Source organism: Panthera uncia (genome assembly GCF_023721935.1).
Source record: "Panthera uncia isolate 11264 chromosome E2 unlocalized genomic scaffold, Puncia_PCG_1.0 HiC_scaffold_19, whole genome shotgun sequence".
NCBI classification, from domain to species: Eukaryota; Metazoa; Chordata; class Mammalia; order Carnivora; family Felidae; genus Panthera; species Panthera uncia.
This window is the reverse complement of record NW_026057588.1, coordinates 31,945,602-31,962,657: the sequence shown is the minus strand read 5'-3', so window position 1 is coordinate 31,962,657 and position 17,056 is coordinate 31,945,602. Positions and strand designations below refer to the sequence as shown.

General features: G+C 51.6%; 1 protein-coding gene across 2 annotated transcripts in view; it reads right to left on the bottom strand.

The window, feature by feature from the left end:
* The window catches only part of ADGRG5 (adhesion G protein-coupled receptor G5), a 28,419-nt gene extending 15,788 nt beyond the window's left edge, over positions 1–12,631 (bottom strand). The window contains exons 1-10 of one of the 2 annotated variants that reach the window (XM_049622250.1): positions 11,993–12,631; positions 10,574–10,762; positions 5,698–5,799; positions 5,420–5,498; positions 4,628–4,784; positions 3,948–4,064; positions 3,322–3,435; positions 1,727–1,879; positions 866–987; positions 352–611 (exon numbers count right to left, since the gene is read on the bottom strand). In XM_049622250.1, coding sequence (XP_049478207.1) covers positions 352–611; positions 866–987; positions 1,727–1,879; positions 3,322–3,435; positions 3,948–4,064; positions 4,628–4,784; positions 5,420–5,498; positions 5,698–5,761 — 1,066 coding nt within the window. In that variant the 5' untranslated portion in view covers positions 5,762–5,799; positions 10,574–10,762; positions 11,993–12,631. The remainder of the gene's footprint in view (positions 1–351; positions 612–865; positions 988–1,726; positions 1,880–3,321; positions 3,436–3,947; positions 4,065–4,627; positions 4,785–5,419; positions 5,499–5,697; positions 5,800–10,573; positions 10,763–11,992) is intronic. The other variant, XM_049622251.1, reaches the window with a different exon arrangement.
* Positions 12,632–17,056: the final 4,425 nt, after the last annotated feature.

The following is a 17,056-nucleotide window of genomic DNA, read 5'->3' as shown; positions in this document are numbered from 1 at the left end:
TGGGGGTGGGGGGAATGGAGGTGTTGGGGGTGGGAGGGGATGGAGGTGCTGGTGGTGGTGGGAATGGAGGTGTTGGGGTGGAGGTGATGGAGGTGTTGGGGGTGGAGGTGATGGAGGTGTTGGGGGTGGAGCGGATGGAGGAATTAGGGTGGAGGTCGCCATGGAGGTTTGGAAGTAGAACCGATGATAAGAAAAGCAGTGTAGAAAGTAGTGGTGAGCGTTGGCAGGGATGATGATCGGTGCTCATGGTCGCTCTGATGAGGAAGAGGAGAAAGAGAAGGGCAGGAGAGGGTAGACTGCCTGTGTGGCTGGAACCCTCAGGAAGCAAGAGCGGAGGGCGGCTCTGCTTACCCCAACCCACTGCACACAGCTTGAGCATATATCGGCGGATGTAGATGTTGTAGACGCGCACGAGGAGGAGGTAGAGGTTGAAGCCTTCGATGGCCATCCAGGTGAGGCAGCTGAGCAGCGCAAAGTGCAGGATGGCCGCCAGTGCTGTGCATGCTGCCCCGGCCCTGGCCAGCACAGGACTCAGCAGGAAGGCGACGTTCAGGAGCAGCACAGACGCATGCAGGTTCATGTGGATGTGTGTTGTGGAGTCACCCTGCTTCCTGCGGGCGGGAGCATGCCCTTCCGTGGCCTGGGGACGTCACCCAGGCAGTGCCACCCCCTGGGCTCACGGACACACAATGATGGGAACGCTGAGGTTGAGAGGTCGCGGGGATCCAACAGCAGCCACACAGCAAGGCTGGTCTCCTGCCCCCATCCCCTGGAGGAGTCCACCCCACTCTGGGGGATCAATTGGATAAGGAGGGGTGCTGAGCAGCAGCGGGTGGGCGGTCCTGGCACGGGGGCAGGGGAATACCTGGCTTGGAAATGCAGCAGGATAGTGAGAAGCGAGGCCACGACGGAGATGCTGCAGCCCACCAGGGAGATGTACGTAAGAGGCGCCAGCAGCTCTGCGGGGATCGGGGCCGGGGAGAGTTGCTGCAGGAAGGAAGGGGGGATGGAGGACAGAAGCATGGGAATGCCCTCCCCGCACCCACAGGGACCTGCTAAGACCTCAGCTCCAAGCTCCCCTGCCCCACCGCAAAGTCTACCATGGTCCTGACTTGAAAGAAAAAGCTCTGGCAGATACGGTGGCTTTTGCGCCCCTCAACTCCCATCTCCCCTCTCTCTATGAGAACCTCCCCTGCCTCGCTGTCTATGCACATAGACATATATGGACACTGTGCGTGGACAGTGCACCAGGCCTGACTTATCAGAGCCCTCCCTCCTCCTGTCCAGAGTGATTGGTTGAGGGATGGGAATGTGACACACTCCAGGCCAGTGGGACTCAATCCCCAAACTAGCTGGCAGAATTGGGAAAGAGCCAGTTAGAGCCTACTGGCCTGAAAGCTAGTAGGACACGAGCCTGGATCTGCTAGCAGCCATATAATTATCCTGAAGGGAAATTCCATCTGAAGCCCGGGCCAGTACAAAGCAAACACAGGTGAGAGATATAGAGCCTTGTCTTGGTGATATTGAACATCTTGATCAAGCCATGCCTGAAGCCCAACATAGCCTCTTCAGCCACAGGAGTTCATACGTTTCTCTTTTTTTCTCCTTAAGCCCATTTGAGTTGGATTATCTGTCCGTTGCACCTGCCTATGCCCTGCTCCTCTTGCCTAGACATGGGGTCCTTTACAGCTTTGACTCCCATCACCCAGACTGGATGCACACATACCATGAGAACAGCGAAGTAGCTGAGGTGGTTGCAGCGGCAGAGCACCTGGGAAGGTGACGGCTGCTCTGTGCGACAGCCCTCGGGGCTCCAGACCCCCCAGTGATCCTTGCTGGCTCCTTCCTTCCAAAAGACACAGGTCGCTGTGTAGCCTTCCTAAGGGGAGATGGTGGAGTTGGGTATGGAGGAGGGCCGTGGATCAGAGTCTGGAAATTGTGGGAGCCAAAGCTGATTCAACTGCACCCTTGTCAGCATCTTACAAGGCACTGGCTGGGCTTTGGCCAGACGGACCCAGATTCCAGACTCACCTCCACTATGGACTCTCAGAGTAACCTGGGCAAGTTGCCAAGCTTCTCTGTGCCTCAGTTTACTCGTCTGTAAAATGGGATCCTCTATACACAATTTCTCAAAGAGGGTATTAAATTACGGGCAATGAGGAATCTTGAGTGGCCAGCTCTGGCTGGACAGTAGGCGCTCTACAATCAACTGTGCCCTTTCTCCTCCTCCTCATGGGGAACAACGATATTGCAGGTGCACTGCCCAGGGCGGGAAAGAGACTCATCCACAGACAGCCCTGATGCTGAGCCATGGGGGTGGTGGGGTGGGAGGAACGACACAGAAAGTGCCATGGAAAACCACTGAGCAAGGGGTAGGGGAGTCCCAAGGAGGGAAGGGACGACTGGGGCACTGGGGTCTTTGAGGACACATCAGATCTCAGCAGAAGTGGAACGAGGGCAATCCAGATAAAGGGAACTGCGGGAGCAAAGGTTCAGAGGAAAGTAAGGGAAGGATGATGGAGAAAATGAGAGTGCAGAGCAGTCTCATGAAGCTGATGGAAAGTCAGGGCAGAATGTAGAGTCTCTGGGCTTTTCCGGAATGCCAGGGCCAGGAGAGCAGAGACACCAGGGCTTGTGCTCACCCAGCAGCCCTTCTCCCTCACTCCAGGATCAGCTTCTGAGCTTCCCTTGAAGACCCATACCTGCCCCCATGGCAGATCAGATGAATCCAGCCCAGTCCCCAAGCCGTGTGACCCAGGCCTGGCCAAGCCACACGTTCCATCCACCTGTGTGCAGTGATGGTGCAGGGATGGACACATGACCCAGCTGGACCCTAAGGACTCCATTTTGGAACCCTCATTTGCACTGATGAGGAAGAGCCTCCTGGGAAGAGGGGATGGAAGTCCAGCACTTTTGCTGCCATCTTACCAGAGTAGAGATCCGAGATAGGAAACCATTGCTGAGCAATGGAAAGAGGCTGAGCCAGAATGGCATTGCATCAGCCCCTGGATCCAGCCAGGCCTGAAGCTGGACAGCCCTGGACATTTCATCTGCATGAGCCCATCCTTTCTGTGTTTAAGCTGGCTTGACTTGGCTTTGTATCACTTGCAACTCAAAGAATCCTGCCTAATGTGGTAAGTAAAAATAAATTAAGCAAAACTTCTCTCTCTGATTCCTTTGACAGGAATTTTCAAACTGTGATCGATTTGAAATGGTTTGTTTTCTAAATGCTTCCATGGGTGTGGGTTTAGTTGAGCCGGAATTCAACAGGAGCCACAAGGGGCAGGGGTGAGGTGGAAATGGGGGCACCCCCCACAGTACCAGGCTTCGGTTGTGCCAGAAGCTGATGTTGATCGGCTCACTGAGGTTGTTCACGTGTCCGTGACTCAGCTGGGCTCCCAGGACATAGTTATTGAGCAAAGATGAGTTGATACTCTGGAAGGACAGCAGAAGGGCTGACTGGAGAGGATAGATGCATGGAGACCCCGGCTGAGGTCCGAGAGCCCCCCTTCACCAGCCCCTTCCCCCGGGTGAGAACAGCAGTGTGCCTTCACATGTGGGCCAGCCTCCTAGCCTTTGCGTATGCTGTCCCCTCCACCTGGAAAGCTGTCCCTTCAGCACCCACCCCCCACCTCTCCGCCATGGATTCAGTGCATTCCAGCCTCCATCTGTCCTCGCTCACTTTCAAAGCCAAAGTTAAAAACACCTTTGTCTGTCTCCCATCTAGGGACAGACACATACAGGGTACATTGATTGTAATTGCACCCCCAACACCATTCTCCTAAAACCAAGGCCCAGAAAGGACAGCGGCTGGCTCAGGTTGCACAATGGGCTGGTCCCACCTGGTGCTGGTCCCTGTGCAGAGGCCAGGCAATGGTACGGATGCCTGCAGTGCCCTCAAGAAGGGGCCGGCACCTACCCTGCTTGGCCCCCCGTGTGGCACTGACCTGGAAAAAGTAGTCAGTGAAGAAGTAAATGCAGATGAGGCGCAGCTCCCTGGGGCGGGTCCTGCAGGCATTCTGGGTCAGCGCTGCCGGGAACTGCATGGCGTGCGGCACCGAGGCCTACGGGCAGCCATGGACGGGCTAAGCCACACCCGGCCCCAACACGTCCACTGCTCCCCTCTCCTTGCGAAGCCTTCCCATCCTGTTCTTTCCCTGGGGCATTTCATCCCTAGGAGGCTCCACCTGCAGAGCCCTCGCCTCCCAGGCTGTACTTCCTCCCCAACTTCCTGAGATCCCAGGCCCTCCCTCCAGGCTGCCCCTGCCTCGATTTACCCCACCCAACTGGGGCCCCTGGGGATGGAGCTCGTCAGCCCTCAGCGCCCAGACGGTCAGCAGGAATCACACCAGAGTCTTCCAAGGACCCTGGCTTCCCTGGCCTCTCCCACTGCCGCCTCCCCTCGGGGACCTGCAGAAGCAGGAAGAGGACATCGCCCTTGAGGGGCCACAGAGCACCCTCTCTTTCCACCATTCGTGTGAGGAATGTCAGCCCCATTTTACAGAAGAGGCAACTCACAGCTATTAGGGCAGACCAGATTAGTTGGGGGAAAGTCCAGACCTGAAGCCCCTGGAGGATTTCTAGGGTCGAGACCCTGGCTGCCCTCCATCTCCCGGCCCCCTCTGACCTGGGGGACCCGCTCCAGAGTCGCACTGCTCAGTGCGAGGCCAGTGAAGTCACAGCCCAGCTTGAAGGCCAGTGTCTGGATGCTGTGCGTCTGCAAGGTAAGGTTCTTGCCCCCGAAGCTGGTGTTCAACAGGCTGCACTCCAGGCCCCGGATAAGCCTGAGGGTGAGAGAGCTGGCCAGGGTCTGGAGTGGGCGTGGGGGCAAGAGGGGCCCCAGACAGCCAATAAGGGCAGGGCCTCGCCCAGCCCATACCTGCTACCCCTACCTCCGGACCTTTGCACACACAGTGTCCCTGGCACACTCTTACCTCTCCACCCCACACATCTCCTGATCACCTCTTGTTCAGGTCCAGGTCTTTGGACACCTCCTTCAGGAAGACTTTTCTGGATTTTTTCTGCTGACTGAGCGAAATGCCACATAGTCCCTGTGCTCCCCCGGCCAGTCCAATCAGCACCATCCCCTCACCCAGAGCTTCGAGACCATTTGAGAGCTCGGTCCAGCTTTGCAACTCCTTCCCAGGAAAATGCAGACACCCATGATTCTGCACCTGATTTCATGGCATCCATAGTTAAAGGCCCTAAACCAGACAGCAAACTTGATAAGGGCAGGGACGTGGTTAACCTGCATCTTCCAAGCCTCGTGCTGGGCACACAGTAGGTACTCAATAACTGAATGTTGAATAAATGGATTAATGGTCTACACTGGACAACCCTGGACCACTGACTCAAGGCGCAAGCTGTGGCTGGGAGGCACAGCTGACTCAAGGGGGGCGGGGAGGGCCGCCCAACTCACCCACGAAGCGAAGTCACATTGCGGTTCCTGGACATCATCTCCAGGGTCTTCATCCAGCTCAGGGGTTCTTGGGACTCCTCTGCGGGACAGGTCACACCTCCACATCAGCCTCTGTCCCCACAGCCTCTGGGCCCTTCTACCACAGCTTCAGCCTTGCTGCTGCCCCGGGAGACCTCAGTGCCCTCTTTCAAGCTCCCTTGGTTTAGGGTGTCCCCCTTTCACATCACAGCCACGGGCCCGGGCTCGGATTGCCCCCCAGTTCAGCAGCACCCCCTTACCCACTGTATCACTGTGAGCAATCATGAGGCACAGGCAGAGGAAAAAGACCCTATGGTCATCCATGTCCTGTTCCCAGTCTCTTCCAAAAACTAGTTTCCAACCTGGAAAAGATGCATGCCATTGTCACCATGGTAAAAGAGTGAGCTCTAACTTCTAGGTGTCCGGCATGTCCCAAAGGTAGGACATCTAGCATTTTATATATTTTTTTAAATGTTTATGTATTTTTGAGAGAGAGTGAAAGAACACAAGCAGGGGAGGGGCAGAGAGAGAGGGGAACAGAGGGTCCAAAGCGGGCTCAGTGCTAACAGCAGAGAGCCTGATGTGGGGCTTGAACTTGAGAACCATGAGATTACGACCTAAGCCGAAGGCCGATGCTTAATCGGCTAGCCACCCAGGCACCCCAGGACATGTAGCATTTTAATTAATCCTCGTTGCTCCTGCATTTCACAAATGAGGAAACTGAGGCTCAGAGAGCAAGTGGGTTTGCTCTGCTTTAGGCTCCCTGAGCCAGGTCTCTGCGACTCCAAGAATCCCAGATTGTTCAGAAATGCCCACCATTACCAGCTTTGCCTGAGTCACTCTCCCTCCCCCAAAAAAATGGTCTGTCTGGGAGCTTCTCCAGGGCGCTGACTTCACCCAGGGGAAGTTGCTTGGGAGCAAGCAACAGGTAACCCTGTTGAGCTGTGTCATTAATTCACTGTGTGACTTTGGGCAGGGGTCTGTCCCTCTCAGCCTTCATTTTCTGTAGTTTTAAAATAAACCAATAAACGTCTGCTTAACGGGCACAAAGCCACAAAGACAGAAGAGGAAAGAAGTCAACAGCAGGTGAGAAATGTTAGCAAAACTTTGGAGGCTCCAAGCAGGTGACCACCTGGTAATCAGTTTAGCCAACCGTAAAGAGTTGAGCCCCAGTGTCTGCAGGGGGGAGAGGTGTGGAGTGAGGGAGGGGAAAAGGGGAGGGGACAGGGAGAAGGCTTAGAGCCCTGGGAACACTTGAGAACCAGAGGCATCGAGAACCTCTAAAAGAAGGGTGAAGGCAAAAAAATGGGGGATTGATGGTGGTGAGTCTTTTAAATGACCAGCTGGGGCCCCAGATCTCCTCTGTCACCCGGGGTGCCCAGGACTGTTGTCATCACCACCCTACCACCCTCAACCGCATTCCAACATAAAGTTCATTCCCGGGAAACCGTGCATGCCAGAGGACCTGAGGGCAAGGATGGGATGCCATTCAGGTATAGAAAAATTAAGCCATATCCCTTCCTCACCACTTCCTCCACTCAGCTTCCAGAAGCCTGCAGCAGCCAGGTGACGATGCTCTAAGCCAGGAGAAAACTCTTTGCTGAAGAACTGGCTATTCCAAGAAAAGTATCCTATAGCTACTGAGGTTTTGATGTTCCTCAGTGAAATGGCCAGGACCAAACTCAGGTTGGAGCTTTCCCAGTTATCAGTCCTGACAAGCAATAAGGCTTTAGTGCTGCACTCTTAAAGGTGAGCGGTCAACCGAGGATCACTAGGTATTTTAAAACATACACCCTCTTTCAGAAAGCTGCTGGAGGACACGCTCCAACAGAATGAGGGAGTAACTTGTGAAAGACAACACAGGACACAGGAAACCCTAGCGGAGAAGAGACAAAGCTATTCCCCCTGTTGTAGGTTGGACAGCAGGACCGGGTATATCCTGTCCAGAAGGGAGCAGGAGAAAAGAATTTTCCAGGAGGAAGGCTTCAACAAATAAAAGGAGGAGAAGGAGGAGATTATACAGATTAATTGGGTGAAGCATACACAAAATCTTTCTGTACTATTTTTTTGCAGCCTCCTATGAATTTGTCATTTTTTCAAAAGTAGAAGTTCAAAAATACAGTACACTGGATCGCCACGTCACTATCGAAAGTTATGATGTCAATAGTAACATAAAAGAAGAACATAGTATATTATTACGCATTGAAAAGAGCAAGTTGAACATAACACTCACAATATAATCACATGTATGGAAATGTGTGCAAATATACATGCTTAAGCCTAGGAGGGTATCTAGAAGAATGGTCACCAAAATGCTAATAATGTTATGGGAAGGAGGATTACTCTCTTTTTTATGTTTTCTGTATAGTTCAAATTTTCTGCAACGAACATGTGTTATCTTCAAAACAGAAAAGCAAGTTTTTAATGCTTAGAGTTTTTTTATTTTTTACTTATTTTTAATTTTTTTAACGTTTATTCATTCTTGAGAGACAGAGAGACAGAGCATGAGTGGGGAAGGGGCAGAGAGCGAGAGGGAGACACAGAATCCGAAGCAGGCTCCAGGCTCGGAACTGTCAGCACAGAGCCCGACGCGGGGCTCGAACTCATGGAATGTGAAATCATGACCCGAGCTGAAGTCAGACGCCCAACCGACTGAGCCACCCAGGTGCCCCAACTTAGAGTTTATTTTAATGCTCCAAATGACTAGCATTATGGAAAAAATAATGGTGACATATTGCTTACGTAAAACAAAAACCATGTTGCAAGGCAGTGTAATCCAACCCTTGTAAAAGTCATATTTTTTCATATATGCAAAATGTGGAAGATTCAGGGGTCACTTCTGGGTACTAGTTTTGATTGCCTGTATTTTCTGAAGTTACCCTGCGTTATAGTTGTATATTTCTCGATTTTTATTTGCTCTTTGCTTTTGGAATTTACATCTTTCAAATATAAACAATAAATAAGCACACGAGCACATAAAATCATAGTATCCCTGCTGCCCGTGTCACCCAACCACTCGGTTCCTCGTTAGTCACCCCCAGGTAACTACTATCATTAGTGTTTTGTGGACTTTGCCAAGTTTCATATATAGATAAGCACACATAGGGCACTTGGGTGGCTCAGTCAGCTAAGTGTCCAACTCCTGTTTTTGGCTCAGGTCATGATCTCACAGATCAAGTCCCATGTTGGGCTCTGTGCTGACGGCGTGGGGCCCACTTGGGATTCTCATTCTCTCTCTCTCTCTCTCTCTCTCTCTCTCTCTCTCTCTCCCTCTCTGCTGCTCCCCTGCTCTCTCTCAAAAGAAGTAAACTTAAAAATATATATATAAGGGGGCGCCTGGGTGGCTTGGTTGGTTAAGCGTCCGACTTCAGCTCGGGTCATGATCTCACGGTCTGTGAGTTCGAGCCCCGCGTCAGGCTCTGTGCTGACAGCTCAGAGCCTGGATCCTGTTTCAGATTCTGTGTCTCCCTCTCTCTCTGCCCCTCCCCTGTTCATGCTCTGTCTCTCTCTGTCTCAAAAATAAATAAAAACGTTAAACAAAATTAAAAAAAATATATATAAGCACATATATATGATTCTCCTCATTTTATTAAAAAAAAGCACACTTTTTACTGTTCTGCACTCTGCATTTTTCTCTTGAAAATATATCTTGGAGAGCTTTCTGTAACAGTTCCTAGAGCTTCCATTTTTTACTATTACAACTTCATAGTCTAACTTTGGAGGGATAAACCCTAACTTCTTCAGTGGGTGCCCTGTGAACAGCTAGTTGTGTTGATTCCAGTCTTTGGTTCTTTCCAAAGTGCAGCTGTTCTGATGTCATTTCCCACGTGTGCAAGTTCACCATCTGCCCTTTTTTTAAAAAAAAAAAAAAGTTTCTTTCTGTTTGAGAGAGAGAGACAGAGACAGAGAGAGACAGAGTGTGAGTGGGGGAGGGGCAGAGAGAGAGGGAGACACAGATTCCAAAGCAGGCTCCAAACTCCCAGCTGTCAGCACAGGCTCCGAAGCGGGGCTCGAACTCACAGACCGCAAGATCATGACCTGAGCCAGGGTCGGACGCCCAACCAGCTGAGCCACCCAGGAGCCCCACATCCGCCCATTTTTACATCAGGTTTGACTCTTCCTTATCTTCTCAAAACTCTTTACATAATAGGAAAATTAGCTCGTTGTCTACTGTGTGAGTTACAAATATATTTCCTAGTTTGTCATTTGCCTTTTAACATTACACATGGTCCTTCTGCTGGTAGGAGTCTTTTTTTGTATGTATAATTTTTATGTAATCAGAATTAGCAGCATGTTCTCTTAGGTCTTCTGGATTTTGAGTTGTAGCTAGAAAGGCCTTCCCTGCTCCAACATTACAAAGGAATTCTCTTAAGTTTCTCCTAGTCCTTTTAAGTTTGCATTTTTCACATTGGAACCTCCAGTCCATTTGCATCGATCCCGGAGTACAGTATGAGATGGGGATGTGATGGTTTTTCCCGGGTAGTCGTACATGTGTCTTAACACTATTAATATATGTGTTGATTTGAAAAGAGAATAGAGACTTTGGAGTCACAGAGTGCTGGGTTCTTATTCATTTGGCCACTTGGTTATTTATTAGGCTGTGTTACCTTGGGCAATTGACTTGCCCTCTCTGAACCTCAGAGAAGACAGGAGGGAAAACATTTGAGGGGACAAAGGAAGCTGCTGAATGAAACAATTTAAAACTTTTCAGATAAGAAGTCTGAGGACCCAACAGTGCAGACAGATCTCGGGTCATCTTGTCTACCCCCTCACTGTGTGAATGGAGGCCCAGACAATGGTGCAGATTTGACCTCTAGGGTCTGGACCGTAAAGCCAGCTCCCCAGGCCCTTGGCCACCCTGCTCTGTGTCTACAGAGGGAAGAGGGGCCTAACCCCACCACCAACTGGAGAAATCAAGGTCAAAGCAGAAGTGACACCTCTCCTAGACCCCTCAAATAGCTGTGGTTACCACTCCCTTTCCCAGGGGGCAAATCGCAATCCTCACCTCTGCTTAACACACCCCTCTCCCCTGCCCTTCAGAGAAGCCACCGTGCAGCATTGCCCCACACCCTCACCCGTCTCACCGTGGCCCACAATTCATTATCTGAAGCTCCCTGGGAAACAGAAACCCCCTACCTGATGTCCAAGACGGTTCCAGTTGACTGTGCGGAAACTGGAAACCACACAGGAGTTTGCCTGGGAGGTGACGGCAGTCCCGTGGTCAAGCCAGGACTCAAACCCAGGGCCCCAGGCTCCAAGTCCAGTGCTGTGTGCCACAGGCTCCCAAAGATGGTTGGGTTGTTCTACGGATGAGTAAGCCTCTATCTAGGTCAACAAAGAGATAAGGAAACAACAGGGTGCAGACTAGAGCCTCTAGAAGATGCAAATTTGATAGCCACTTCCAGTATTCAGTGCCTGGGCTGGGACGTGGGGCAATAACTCTACTTCTCTGTGCTTGAGGGCTTCCCATCTGTAAACTGAAGCCAAGGACACCTATTTCTCAGGGGGAGAGACACATAGACATTTCCATGACCCCACTGCAAGTTTAGGGCTCTGACCCAAAGCCCCAGCTGGGGATACATCTGAGCATATGCCTTGGGAACCCCTGCCTTCCTCCCTGGGGCTGACTGTGCATCCCCCCCCCCCCCGCCCCGCAGCCTGCCCTCTCCCCGGCAGCACCAGGCCTGTTGAGCCAGCTATGCTCCTGGAGCCCCCACAGCTGGCCTCACCCCAGCCTGGGTGAGGACTGAACCTGTGGTCTCTGCAGGAAAGCCCTGACAAATACCATTATTAGCCCCATTTTACAGGTGGCGAAAGGGAGGCCACGCCAAGGCCCAACTTAGTCTGTGACTAAGCCAGCACTGGAGCCATTTCCCTGAGACATAGAGTCCCCGGGCTCCAGTCCAGGTCACTCTGAGAGGAATGGCACCAGCTCCCGTTTGCCCAGTACAAACTCCATCCAGGCCCTTCCCAATGTCATCTAAGGTGCAGGCTACCAGATTAACCCCACTGTACAGATGAGGAAACTGAAATCCAGGAAAGTCTAATAACTTGCCATAGGTTGCAGCAGGGAGCTAAGATTTGAACCTAGTGCCTAAACACTCCTTCGTTTAAATTGCTCTCTTTTGGGGCGCCTGGGTGGCTCAGTCGGTTAAGCGTCCGACTTCAGCTCAGGTCATGATCTCACGGTCCGTGAGTTCGAGCCCCGCGTCGGGCTCTGGGCTGATGGCTCAGAGCCTGGAGCCTGCTTCAGATCCTGTGTCTCCCTCTCTCTCTGACCCTCCCCCATTCATACTCTGTCTCTCTCTGTCCCAAAAATAAAATAAACGTTAAAAAAAATTATTTTTTAATAAATTGCTCTCTTTTTTTTAAATATAGATTTCTACATTCCCAGGGATCTGGAGTTGCCCCCAGAGAGTGAAGGGAATGAGGTGTGTCCCCAGCTTGCTGCTCCCAGGATGTCACCAATCCTGGGCCCCGGCAGGCACCTGCTGGGGACCGGGTGGATAAGGACAGGTGAGGGAGTGGGGAATAGAGATGCTGGATGGGGCTGACCTGTGAAGCCGCTGCTGCTGTCCTGTTGCCACGGGCTCCCAGCTCCGGTCCACAGAACAAAAGGGAACTTGGATGTCTCTGCCGGCCGCCTCCTCTCTGCTCCCCTCAGTGCTCGGCACAGGCTCTCAGACCTCCCCTTCTCTCTGCTCTCCTTGCCCCCACACAACACAACACGCTCTCACTTCACTTCACTTCTTCTTTCACTGCAGCCTCTTGCTTCCTCTGGTCTCTGGGCTCAGAACACTTCTTGCTTTCACTCCCCAGCTCCTGCAGCACTTCCTGGGGATGGCAGTACCTCAAGGAGGTGTCTGATATCAGTGGGGGAAGGGGGGAGAGCTGGCCCTAGTGGCACCCCACAAGGTTTCAAGACCTGCCTCTGCTCTGCACCTCTTCAGCCTCGGTTTTCCCGTCTGCAGAAAGGGAGAATGACCCCTGCCTGAACTGACAATCAATGAGAGTGATGATGGCCGGGACCTCAGGCAAAGGCTGGGTCGGATTGCCTGGGTTCAAATACCAAGCCTGCCATTTACTGGCTGGGGGACTTTGGGCAAGTTACTGAAACTCTCTGAACCTCAGCTTCCCCTCTGTAAAATGGAGATAAGACAGTGCCACGTAAGAGCGCCTGGGTGGCTTGGTGGGTTAAACATCCAACTCTTGATTTCAGCTCAGGTCATGATCTCTGGGCTCATGAGATCAAGCCCCGAGTAGGGCTCTGTGCTAACAACACAGAGTCTGCTTGGGATTCTCTCTCTCCCTCTCTCTCTGCCCCTTGTCCACACACACACACACACACAGTCTCAAAAATAAATAAACACACTTTAAAAAGGAAAAGAGAGAGATAGTACCACCTCATGGGGTAGTGTGGGGCTTATAAAAGGAAATGCTGCGAAGTCACCAGCAGCGCTCCACAAAACTCCCCTGTTTCACACATGGGGGAGACTGAGGTCTGGAGAGGACAAGAGCCTGGCCCGGAATTACCCAATGCAGAGCCCTCCGGGGCAGGGTCTTGCTCGGAACAGCGCTCAGAAAATGTGGCCAGACTTGGGGCTGGAAGGCTGGTCAGCCGGTCCTATTCCAGCCACTTCCTGTGCAGGATCCTAAGGGGAAGGGGAAGAATCTGTGTATTTTGGTGGGAGGCAGGGTGCTCTCTCTTGTCCAGCCAGACTCCCTGGGCAAATTCCGGCTCAGGAAAGTATTTTTCTCCCCCCGGGATGAGAAGGGGTTGCAGCAAGGAGGAGACAGGCAGGTCCCAACAGGGTCTCTCCCCTCTTTCCCCCAGCCCGTGGCCCTTCCAGCATCAACCCAAGTGTCACCCACAGGTAGCTCAGGCCTCTCTGGGAAGGGGGAAGAGAGCTGCCTCTTGGAGGGCAGCGAGATCTGAGGGGAGCACAGGTCCACGCATCCAGGTTCCGCACTCCCTCTCCCACTGCAAGAGGCTGCAGGGTAAAGGCTTTGCAGAGACACCTGTGCACTTTTGTCCTGAACCCTTGGCCACACTCTTGCTAAACGACTTGGGAAAGTCCTTGCCTTTCTCCGCACTTTGGTTTTCTGTGGCCACAACCCAGGCCATGACCTCCAGGCCCTTCATTTCTGAGGTTTCCTGGCCACCTCTATCTAAGGCTATAACACCAGCAGCCTTCCTCCTCCTGCTGTTTGCGAGCCCAAGAGGCTGCTCTCAGGGCTCAGGATGAGGCCCTGCTCACGCCAAATCCCCTCTATTTCCCACCTGGGATCTGTGCCAACTTCACGAAGCCTTGCCTCAGTTGCAGTGCTGGTTTTACCTCACCGTGCACCCCAGACCCTGGAAATCACCACCAAGATACTCCCCGGCTCAAAAGCCAGCAGTGGCTCCAGATTGCCTTCGTGGTCCAGCCCCGTCCAACTTCCACCCAGCTCTGGATGGGCTTGCCACATTCGCATCCACCTCCCCGCTCTGTCCCAGCTGGGACACACACGTACTGGGCAGGAGCCCAGCTCTTCTCCATCCCTCAGGCGCTCAGGGGCAGCTCCCCTGAGTCCAGCTTCCCCTGAGAAGGCTGATCTGCCCCCACCTCCCCTATAAAACATTCCAGATGCTTCAGCTTTAGGAGGCATGCCAGTCCCTTGCTCAGCCCCCCAGGCAGGGAGGAAGCAGCAAGCCACCTCCCTCTCCCCATCCTGGGAGAGCCACACACCATCCCTAGGGAAGCATCTCTCTCTCCCCATGGGGGCTACTCACCCCATGATCTGCAAGAGGACAGTAAGTGTGACCCCCAACAGGACATTACCTAAACTGAGTCACACCATGAAGAAGTCACTCGCTGTTCATTGTTTTTCAATCCTGGCTGCATCCAGGAGAAGCCTCCATTTAGAGCTGAATTCTCTCTAACCTGTCTCTTGCCTTGCGTCCTTATCTTTTCATTTCTCAATCTTTTATATTGGACTCAGAAAACTAGATACCTGATTTTTAATAATTTTTTATTGTGGCAAAATATACATAAAATTTACCAGTTTAACCGTTTTTTAAGTGGACGGTTCAGTGGCAGTAAGTACATTCACAATGCTATACAACCCTCACCACCATGTGTCTCCAGAACTTTTCCACCTTTCCAAACTGAAACTCTGTCCCCATGAAATAGCAACTTTCCCTACCCCCCTCCCTGCAGCCCCCTGGCAACCACCAGTCTACTCGGAATCTTATCACTCTAGGAAACTTCTAGAAGTGGAATCACACAATATTTGTCCTTTTGTGACAGGCTTATTTCCCTTAATGTAATGTCTTTGCAGTCAATCCATGCTGTGGCATGTATCTAGAATTCCCTTCCTTCTTAAGGCTGAGTAACTTTCCTTTGAACGTACAGACCAATTTCATCTATCCATTTGTCCACTAACAGACACCTGGGTGGCCTCTACCTTTTGGCTATTGTGAAAAATACCCCTATTTAACAAAGAGCAAGTTTCTAGCTAGATTTTAGTAGCATTGTTTGTTCGCATGACATTAATTTTTATGATTTTCTTCTATTTATGGCAACTGATACAGATTTCCTGCTTACCCTAAAATACACATACATCCTAAAAAAACGAAATTATTTAAAGGAAAAGAGCTATGTGTTGACGGCAAAAAGTGGGGGCAGAGGTACAAGACAGAAATGCTGGAATGTGGGAAATACCAATACAAACCTCAATCGAAGGCTGAGTTGGGGAAGGAACCCCTTTGGTGGGGCCACCGGGAGGCTGACACCAGATTAGATGCATCCAGAGGGCAGTCTGGGTGTGTGGTTTCAGAGACAGGGGTGACAATGGTAAGATTGAAAGAGTCAGATCTGGGTGCTGAGACCTTCTGGCTCTGTGACCCGGGGCCTGTCACTTGACTTCTGATTCTTACTTTTCCATGAGTTGGTGATAACAACTCGCGGGGTGGCTTAAAACTGAGATAATTCATGGGGCGCCTGGGTGGCTCAGTCGGTTGAGCGTCCGACTTCGGCTCAGGTCATGATCTCACGGTCCGTGAGTTTGAGCCCCGCGTCGGGTTCTGTGCTGACAGCTCAGAGCCTGGAGCCTGCTTCGGATTCTGTGTCTCCCTCTTTCTCTGACCCTCCCCCGTTCATGCTCTGTCTCTCTCTGTCTCAAAAATAAACATTAAAAAAAATTTTAAAAAAAACTGAGATAATTCATATGAACTGCCAAGCCTATGGTCAGTAACCATCTTGGTTCCATGACTGGGTGGGATCTCCCCATCCCCTGCAAGACACTCCTAGGACTACTTCCTTTCTTAGGAGAGAGGGCCCAACTGTGATGTTCTCACTGGAGCTCAGCTTCACCAATGACTCGACCTCTTCAACCTTCTTTATCCCTCTATCCCTACTGTCACCTCCAGAAACCCTGGGAAAGAACCAGGGGGTTCTTGGCCCATTGCTGTCCTTACCGGCTGTGGACTTCGGGGAAGTCTGAGCCAAAAGCCCCCCCACCCCCACCCCACCCAGAGCATTTCCTCAAGTTTAAAAGGGGGAAGTCTTGGGGCACCTGGGTGACTCAGCTGGTTAAGCAGCAAACTTCAGCTCAGGTCACAGTCTCGACAGTTTGTGAGTTCCAGCCCCGCGTTGGGCTCTCTGTGCTGACAGCTTGGATTCTGCTTCAGATTCTGTGTCTCCCTCTCTCTCTCTGCCCCTCCCCTGCTCAGGCACTCTGTCTTTCTCTCTCAAAAATAATAAACACTTTTTTTAAAAAAAGAGGGGGAGAATCTCTGTCCTCTGAGTCCTTAGTAACTGACTCTCACAGGCCCAGGTACAAAGCAAAGCAAAGGCCAGCCTCGCAACATTTACGGACTAGATCTCTCTCCAACACCACATCCTCTCCCCAAATCTGTCTCCATCAGACATCAGCATTTAACCACGCAAGTAAGAAGCAAATGAACTGACAAGCAAAACTGCAAATATTGCAAAAAGCGCAGGGCTTCATGAAGTTGGTTAAAGCGACATGGGACAAATGAAGGCATAGCTGTCCACAGAGGAAGAGAACATCGCAAAAGAGAAATGATCGCGTCCTTCCAGAGAGAATTGTTAGACTACCGAAGGACTCAGAGCACCATTTGCACGTGAAACTCTCAAATATATTTGCAAAAATGGCCCTGTTTCAGTAAAGGACCAACTCTTCATTCTAATGTCTGCATGGTTGCAATCATAATCTAAATAGTGTTCGTTAGTTAAAGCTAGTCTTTCTTCAACATTTTTCGTTTCCTTTTCAAGGTAGAGTCCCAATGTGGTCTTGTTGCCTCCACTCTCTCCGGGAAGTTTTGGTGATCTTTTCAGAAGGATTCATGGCAGGGGCTTTTCTGGCTGGCTGTCAGCGGACTATGCAACTCGATGTCAGGGTCATGAGTTCAAACCTCACAGGTGGCCTAGAGCCTACTTTAAAAAAAAAAAAAAAAGAGGATTGACCACAGTCGCCCTCCAGATACAGGATATGATGAGAAGCCCTCCTGGCACCCATCCCCCATCTCGCGGGCAAACCACAACCACCTTACTCCCATGGGCGGAGGAAGTCCCACAGCCATTGGGCGCACAAAAGAGCGCCTTACCGTAATTG